Source organism: Protopterus annectens, chromosome 14.part0 (genome assembly GCF_019279795.1).
Source record: "Protopterus annectens isolate FY-2018-M chromosome 14.part0, PAN1.0, whole genome shotgun sequence".
Classification (NCBI taxonomy): domain Eukaryota; kingdom Metazoa; phylum Chordata; order Ceratodontiformes; family Protopteridae; genus Protopterus; species Protopterus annectens.
The window spans coordinates 485,951,054-485,960,674 of record NC_056748.1 but is presented as its reverse complement, the minus strand read 5'-3'; the positions used below and the strand labels follow the sequence as shown (position 1 = coordinate 485,960,674).

The 9,621-nt window shown below is 37.1% G+C and overlaps 1 protein-coding gene across 1 annotated transcript in view; it reads right to left on the bottom strand.

Annotated features, from left to right (window-relative positions):
• The window catches only part of LOC122789059 (neurotensin receptor type 1-like), a 292,355-nt gene extending 285,036 nt beyond the window's left edge, over nt 1-7,319 (bottom strand). The window contains exon 1 of the mRNA XM_044056242.1: nt 6,402-7,319. Within this exon, the coding sequence (XP_043912177.1) occupies nt 6,402-7,308 (907 nt within the window). The 5' untranslated portion in view covers nt 7,309-7,319. The remainder of the gene's footprint in view (nt 1-6,401) is intronic.
• Between the last annotated feature and the right edge of the window lie 2,302 nt (nt 7,320-9,621).

Here is a 9,621-nt window from a genome sequence, read left to right as displayed (position 1 = left end):
TTAAGAAAATAAGGGAAATACTCTCAAACTTTGGGACCAAGGACTAAGAAAACATGGTTTGTTCAGTGAAGCATAGTTTGGGGGGTTTAGAAGAGAGGACACATATGTTGGTGCAACTCTGAATAGTCTGGAAGCTAGTGGAGGGAAGATGTTATTCTTTAAGTTTAAATAGTTAAGAAACAAGTAGAATTCTAGTCAGCATGTTGTTTCACAGATAGCCAGTTAGCTTTTTTAGTGGTTTTACAGTAGTGTTCATTACTTGGGGAGAGAGTGATAAATCTACAAATGGCATTTTTAATGGACTGAATGGTGCATACATTTCTTTGAATGTATCCTACTGAGATGTGGCATTAATGAAGGATAATGTTAACCAGTGCTATGTGCCCAAAATGTATCGGAAGAACACCTATTCTAATTCTTTCTTACACTACTCTAGTGCACATCCCCTTTCACAGAAAAAAGCAGTGGTAAAAAGACAATTTGTCCAAGTGGCTAGAATGGTGAGTAGGGATGACGATTTTTGGACAAATGCATTTTTTTAAAGAACATGTTTCTCCAACAAGGTTATCCTTTTAGTTTTCTGAATGACAGTATGATGGAAGTTCTTAATAAAAGAGAAAGGAAATTCTATATCCCTATTTCGATGGGGTCCATGCATCAAGAACCAAGGATGGCTTTGAATAATGACCAAAATGAATTTAGTGGGTTATTCATCACTACTTTTTCAGTGGACACCTGGGACATTTTTTCTGTTTTGAAGAAAACTTGGATGATTTTTGTCCATGACAGTGAAACACAGGAATGAGTGGGAAGTTATTCAAATATAATCTTTAGAAGGGGTAGTAATTTAATGTCTATATTGGAAAGGAAGTTGAAACCAATAAAATTAAAAGCTGGTATGAGTAAGTGTGGTGCATGCCCATATTGTAAGTTCATTTTAGTTGGAAAAACCTTTACTGTTAGCAACTTCCAGATTATGCTAAATTGTTTGTTTAACTGCAATACTACAAGAGTTACTTATTAAGCCATATGTTCATCTTGCAAAAGGTTCTATATAGGAAAAACAGAAAAAAGGCTCCACGACAGGATTTATGAAGACCTATATGATATATAAAAAAAAAAAGTTACAGAATGCCTTGGCAAAACATATTATGGAGTGTTTGTATCACAGTTTACATTTTTTTGTCATTGACACTATTTTTGTGAATGAGAGAGATGGACCACGGGGACTGCTTCTTGAAAAAATGGAATTATATTGGCAACTGAGACAACGCATCAGTTCCACTAAGTCTAAATGATCAATTCTGAGTTGCCTGTATTCTAAAACTAAAAGCACTTACAAGATGACTTTTGGACTGGCTCTGTAAATCAACAAGTGTTTTGGAAGCTCATCGATCATGTGATTGAGTTCATTCATTTGGAGTATTTAACATGGCTACGGTCACCCTTAGATATCTGAAGAAGTTTTCAATTTATGAAGACGAAAGCGCTATCTGGACTTGATTTTATATTTTAATTATTTACGCATTTTTAATACGAGTCATTTTAATTAATTAATAAAAGAAGGACATCATTTACGGGTAACTCTCTATATCTTGCATACAGCTGTCCCTGGTCTTATTTGGATTGAGTTTGTGGTATTTTACCTTGGGTTTGGAAGAGAAGACACATATTTTGGTGCAACTTTGAATATTCTGGAAACTAGTGGAGGGAAGGTGTTATTCTTGATAAGTTTAAATAGTTAAGAAACAAGTAGAATTCTAGTCAGCATGTTGTTTGACAGGTAGCCACTTAGCTTTTTCAGTGGTTTTGCAGTACCCCATTGCTTGGGGAGGGAGTGATGAATCTGCAAATGGCATTTTTAATGAAATGAATGGTGGAAGCGGCAGCAATTAGCAGGAGACTGTATTCTAGCTAAGCCAGTAAGATACATTTACTTACAGCATTTCTACAGGGTCTGGATAGAAAAGGAGAGATCATAAATGTGCTTCTTTTTCACTGTCCTGTCATTTTCCACATTCCCTAGAAAGATCCATTGCATTGCGTCATATTCAAAAACTATAGTTCTCTGAAACCTAGTAGGCTTTACTAATAACTTGTGTATATTTTTATTACAGAAATGCGGGTTTGAATCCTGCCGTATTAACTAAATGCTATCACTGTACATTCATGATCAAAAAAGCAGTGCGGTTATTCTATATGTTCGTGATTATTCATAACCAGTAAATTTTCCAGGAATAAGACCCTGCATACAAAAGACACATCATGTCGACACTGTCCAGTGTAACAGATAGTCATAGGCATACCTATGAATTATTGCTGACTCTGCCATTGTGTGTCTTTAGTGCAATGGTGTTTCATCACAAAGAGTTTCATCACCAAGTAATGCATTTTGCAAGCCGACAGTACATTTTTTTGTTTTTTTCCACATTTTCATCACTATTGTGAGACAGTTGGTATATACAATTTTAGGGGTGCAGGAGGTTTGCTTCCCACATAGGGGTGCAGGGGGCATGCTCCCCTGCAAAAATAAATTTTTTTGTTTTTTATGAGTTTTCGTCTCACTGTGTTTCAGTATATAATTTGAGATGAACAGTGAGCTGAAAGACAGTGTTCTGCGTTTGTGTAAGTAAACCCCACTCATAAGGTATATAAACTAAAGTACTCAGCTCTATATTTAATTCTTGCCCAATTTTTCTTGATCTGCTTTTTTTTTGCCGTTACCTGATATGAGCTACTGTACTATATTTTCATATTAAAATAATTGTATGTAGGGCTTTTAAACAGAAAGCTAAAGACATACAAAAAATGTTATCAGCTGGAGAAGAGTGAAGGATATAAAATGTCTTCTGAAGGGTCTATATTAAATCAGCAAATTGTTAAAATAGCGAACGCTTATTTATTGGCCCTTTAAGAGTGAAACCTCACAATCCCGAAGACACGGAACAGCAATTTATTTCCCCAGGGAAAAACAAATTGCTGGGCCGCTTTCAGGACTTTGCCATTTCCTCAACTGTGGTGCGATCTCAGAGTTGGTATATTTAAGTAGGGGGGTGTGGGGGCACAGCCCCCCACATTGGGGGGTGTATGGGGTGAAGCCACCCCACTTTATTTTGAGTTTTGAACTTTTTTTTTGGTGGAACAGCGATTATTTCCCTTGGAAAAAAATCACTGTTCTGTGTCTTCGAGATTGTGAGGTTTCGCTTTTAAAGGGTTGCCAAATCAGCATTCACTATTTTATCCATTTGGTGATTTAATACAGACCCTTCTGAATTATAACATTGTATTAATTCTATGCATTTAGCTTTCTGTTTTTCCAGTACTTAGAAGTAACTTGCATTAATCATATGCAGGTGATGTAGGAAATGTTGCTATCAATGTGAGTTACTTGTGCAGCTTCTATCTTGCTTCTGGTTGACACAATCCACTTTGCTTCCTCAGTGTCTTTTTGCATATGTTTACCTCCTTCTTAGAGTGTTTGCGTAAATGAATGTTTTTGTGCATGCATATATGTCCTTATAAATAAAACTGCACATGTAATGGTGCATTGTTAATTAGATGTGTAGATTCTATTCCTTTTTTATGATCCATTTACATTAGACAAATATAAAATTTAACCGAAGGAAATTAAAACTTCTGGTCTTTACTTTTCCTTAACATCTGTAATGTCTCCTTCCTACTTTAGGTACATTATTCCTCTTCCTTATATTAACATTCCTTTCATTATATGCACACATCATGTTACCATATAGCAGCCATGCAATGTGTAGTTGTACATGAATTATTCTCAGATGTTTTGCAGTTGTTTTGAAAATTGCTGAATTAATGATAGAACAAACTTCAAATGAATCAATGCAGTTCAAAACTGTTGTGAGAATTAGGTGTAGAAAATGCACAGAAATTACTGTGACTCACATTATGGAAATGGATAAGGGATGATGCACTCCAGATTAGAGACACAAACGGCAGAAAGAGGAAAAAAGAAGAGAAAGCTATTGTGGGTACATAGAAATGTCAGGCAATTGATTAGGGCAAAAAATAAGGTATAGAAAAGGTAGAAAGGAGAGGTTGGGGAGTTAGAGGAGGCAGAGCATAAGCAGGTTAGCAGAAAGGCAACTAAAGATGCAGAGAGCAGTAAAGGTCAGAGCTGAAAGGGAATTAGCAGAAACAATCAACAAGGAACATAGCAGAAAGGAGGAAGGGAGTGACTAATCTGGCCAGGCAAAAATGTCAGACAGATCACTCGAGGTTGGGAAAAAGCAGAGGTAATAAATGAATAGTAATAGAAAGGTACCATGCTGGGAAGGAGGCAGGTAAAACAGGAAGAACAGTAGGCAGATACCAGGCTAAAGACGGAAGTGGAGGTAGTTAGAGAAATTATTTTCCTTATGGAGGATAAAGCACAAATATCAAATGGACTATTTCTTGAAGTCCTTAGAAATCTGTCTTTTGTGTTGTCAGACTCCTTGATGGTGATCACTAGCTAGAGCAGAGGTGCCAAGAAACTGGAAGAGATCAAGTACCCTTGTATAAGTTAGAGGGAAGTGGGGCAATCTGGGGAACTACATACCTTTTAGCTTAACAGAAGTGGCAGAGACAGTAATGGAGAATCCTTTGGGAGAAGGTTGATAGAGTATCTAGAGAAGAAGGACCTCCAATCTAGAGCTAACATGGGTTAATGTTTAGAATCTGCTGTAAATTCAGATTCAATCTTATGACTGTATTATAGACGAAACTGACAAGGGAGTACAAGCACTTGTAGTCTGCCTGGATTTCAGCAAGGCCTTTGACTTAGTCAGAAGGAAGAAGCTGACAGGAAAACAGGAGTAGATGAGGGTAGGACCAAGACTGAAGGACTAGATAACTACATGGCTAAATGGTAGGATTCAGCAAGTTATGGTGAGCAGAACAATATCAGGAATTAAGGGAATGACTAGTTGAATAACACAGGGATTTGTATTGGGTCCAGTATCTTTCAGTGTGTTCGTCTCGGGTATATCTGAATGAAAAGAAAACTTATTCAACATCCTTGCTAATGATACAAAGATAGGTGTAGCAGCAGAGGATAGGGAGAGTGTAGGGAATAATTTGAAATGCCTAAGCAGTGGGCAAAAGGGTGGTAATTAAGGTGCAGTGCACACAAATACAAATTACTGCTCTTACACCCCAACAAACCTGGTGTGAAGTATCAGCCCAAGGTACAGAACTGATGGCAGAAGAACAGGAAAAAGATCTGGATGTGTTGCTCTCTCCAGAATTCGAACAACAGGAACATAATGAGACAACAGTGGCAGCAGCAAACAGAATACAGACAATATCTTTGAAAGATAGACTCCAGAAGCAAAGAGGTCCTGCTTCCCCTCTGCAGATCACTGGTCAGACCACACCTTCAATACTTCATGCATTTCTTGAGGTCCTACAAAGAAATGATATCATGCTACTGGAAGAAGTTCAGAGAAAAGCCAGCAGAAAGATCCATAGGTTAGAGGTAAGGGGTTATGACCAGAAACTATAGGAGCAAGAGTTTTTCCTAACATGAGACCAGAGAAGACAGGATGATATGATGTAGGTAGACAAGGTCATATCAGGGAGATGTGGAAGGGTCATCCTGAGTGAAAAGGGAGATAATGCAACAGACTGCAGTGAACAGCAGATCCCTGGAACTCTGAAAGTACTTCTTCACCGAGAGGGTTATAGATCTAAGGAATGGATTACTGGAATGGATGTTGGAGAGAGAACCCAGAAAGGCATTCAATAGGGCTTGAAACAGTGGAGAAATGGGATGGGGAAAGGTAGGAATGGAGGGGATGTAGAATGCTAAATGTACTTAATTAGCAAAACTATAAAGGCTTACTGTCTCTGCTTCTGCTATCAAGCAAATATAAAGCAGGATAATACTGAATTTGGAGGAACTGGAATACAGTCCTAAAAGGTAGTGCATGGAGATTAATTTCTAAACATCCTGAATTCTAAATGACTGGATTAATATCACATTTCAGATGGATTTAGACATGACAAATAATTGTAATATGTACAGCTTATACATAACATATTTTAATGACTTGAGATAAGAGTTTCATTAAAATAATAGCTCAGCTGAAAAGTTGGCAACTGGCTGAATTCTGTGGCAAGTTACTTCTCTATGTAGAATACAGTATGAAAATTAAAAACCCTAATGCTGTCCTGAGATACTTAAACACAGTCTGATATTGTCTATTTGCTTGTTATATAAACAGGTTGCCACTTGAGACTGAAATAATTTTTAATGTGTAAAATTAAATTAACATGAAACTTGATATTACAGAGGATATACAATCTATCATTTAGAAATGTATACAAGATTACTTACTGATTATTGAAGTGCTGGGATACTTTATTTTCCACCAGATTCAGGTACTTACCCATCAGCTGCCGTGCCTTCTTTTCAGACATTGGTAGATTCCCAGTGGTAGGACCTTGTGTAGAAAAATGGCTATTCCAGGTTCCTGTAAGGCCCATTTCCTCCCTTTGACGTCTGCTGGCTGTCAAGTGTCGAAATATTAGCACATGAAAAATGACTATGCTGATTAGGGGAACAAGGAAGCAAAGAATGCTGCGCATTTTAATCACACTTATGTAGATTGGGAAGGGTTCTTTTTCTACCATCTCACAAACAGTTGAATGAAAAACAGCTTGGTCCTTTGTGGTAGAGGTGTAGTCCAAGACACAGGCTAGTGACTGCCCATAAACCACAGCAAAAGGCACAGAGGTGGCAAAGGCTAGTAGCCAGATAATTGCCAGTAGATAGGTCATCCGAGACTGCCTAAGCCCTGTAATTGACCACATTGGATGGCAAATTGCAATATATCGTTCAGCAGTAAATGCAATAATTGTCCAGCTAGTTGTGGCACAGTAAATTTGTCGAATCATGAAATAGAGTCTGCAAACAGGATCAGTAAGAAGCCAAGGATAGTAGTGCCAGTAGGAGCGATATAGAGTAACTGGAATAGTCAAAAGAAGCAAGAAATCAGCCAGAGCCAAGCTGAGCAGGTAAAACCGAATTGCACTAATCTTCATTCTAAGATTCGTTATTAAGGTTAACATGGTAAGACTGTTAGCAAGGACTCCAAACACAAAAAGCAGGCCATAGAAAACTGTGACTGGAATGGACACATGATTTGGCTCCTGATACTTCGCACCAATAAAAAGCAGATGATCATGTGCCAGGGTTGAATTCTGCATCCTACTGACATTTGACCCTGAATGGTTTGAATGCATAATATACTGCATACACTCTTCAGAGAAGGGAGATTTGGAGCTATTCATCATGCTTAAGTATGTATTTATACCTGGAGATTTGGAGCTATTCATCATGCTTAAGTATGTATTTATACCTGCCTATTTAAGTATATTTCTGTCCATCTGTCTTTCCTCTTTACTGTAAGCCACACATACAGGTTTCACTCTCTGTCACTGTTGTTAGTATGGAGAAGTTGGTTATGGTACATAGACATTAGAGCAACAAAGTCTTATTTTTAGGATTCTGATGGTAGATTGCTCTGTCCAGTTCATTGCAATTATTGTGGATAGTGGCAGGGTATAGACTTAAGAAGTTGCTCTGAAAGTGCTGTAACTACTTGTGCTGTCTGATGGTATACTGAGAGAACCAATCTTTTATTTGTAGACTGAGGTTTAACAGCAGTATGCTTCAACAGATGCTGATTAGAGTCTTTTGCTCTCCAGCTTAATTTCTCTGTTCCTTTTTTCCTTTTAGGAGCACTTTCAATTGACTTGTTCCAGACTTTTTCTGAGTGGCTGAGGCACTAATTGAAGCTTGGGGAATAAATACAGTTGGTGGTTAGACATGCTATGCATGGTAATGCTGACAAGATCACAATCTTGACCAAAAGCCATCAAACTAAACTGCTTGATTTTATCCTAATAAAATTTATCACTTTCAGTGAGAAGGCCAACTTCCTTCTAAAGAAAGAGAATAAAAAACAGTATTAGTGAATAGCCAATGCAAACTATTTTCCAGTCGTTATTCTGTTTTTCAGACAAAATAAAGCAAAATATTCCAATACATTTATAAATAAACAATAAAGAAACAGACACTGAATTATTTGCTGGCTAGCGACCACTTGATGTATTGAGATAAAACAATTTACTGAATAAGTACCTTTGAAATCATTTAAGAAATATGCAGTATAAGGAAGAAAAATATCATTCAAAGTATATACGTGTTGCTGAAAAGCTAGGGCCAGCTTATCTTTCCTTTGGTGATGGGTGATGTATGAATATATGAGACAGAACACAGAAAAGAAAAATACCAGGTAAATTAGTTCCATGAGGCACGCCTGATCTAACAGTTCTTTCTTTTTACTTTCTCACAGAGCACCTACGTTATTTTTTTCAGGTACTAAACTGAATTTACTGCTCATCGCTATATGTCTGTGCCTTTCTCCTAATGGGCAAATGCAAAAGACAAGAACAACTGGAATCCAAAAACGTACCACAGAGCCCTTGTACCAGCAACAACAAGTAAGTAGTCTTAACGAATTTATTTATCACAAACGTTTTACCACAAAGGTGCAGCTTCCTCAGAGAAAACAAATTAACAATGAGGTTTATACAAAGCAAAAGGGAAATGACAACATGATAAGGTGAAACTCATTGTAGTAATTGGTAAACAAGTAGAAGCCTTCACAAGAGCAACTTGTTCCTCAAAGAGAAAATGCAAACATTAATTCATGTTAATAATAAGCATTTCAAAGTGTGGAATGTTACCAAAGAAATAAACATAAAATTTAAAATGACATATTTAAAATTCTTAAAATATGTGGAAGAAATCATAACATTAAAGTAAAAATTCAACATAAAAAGTCATTCAAATAGCAACTCATAAAAAAGTAAATATAATATGCAGTAATGGATTAAATCTTAGTAAAAAAGTAATGGTAATCCATTATAAGTATGAACCATAATGAGCAACTGTGTACCTTAAAGATATTATTGTATAAACAACAATAATAACTAAAATCTAGGCAATATTTAACATGAGAGGTGCTACAACAAAGGCACGTCACATGAAGTCAGAAACAAAAAATGTTGTATGTTTTAAAAAGTCTTTATGTATGCATAAGAAAGTAAGGAATATCTACAAATACCTTAAATAGCTCCTCAATTTGAGTACTGCTGAGATGTTACAGTTTTCGTTTAAACCGGGTAGCAAAAGTCGTCTTCGTCTAGCAGTTCACGTACTTCTAAGAGTAGAGTTATTGGGCCTGCCGGATGTGATTGGTCACTTGATCTATGGCCATAAACGAGAAAGAGTGCCCAGGATGGTTGGCAATGTGTTTAGCCAAAGCGTTAACGTCAGAGTTTTTCTTAATTGCATACATATGCTCATAGACACGGTCCCTAAGTCTGCGATCAGTCTTTCCCAGATAAAATGAGGGACAGCAATCACAAAGAGCCAGGTATACAACTGATCTACTTTCACAGTTGAGTGGAGCTTGGATTAAAAACTTCCTGTCCCTTATAGTGTAGGTCTGCCCTACCTTCATTTTGTAACACCAGTTGCAAAAACCACATGGGTACATCCCTGTGCGCCTGTTAAAGGTTTTTAGTTAGGTCCCTCTG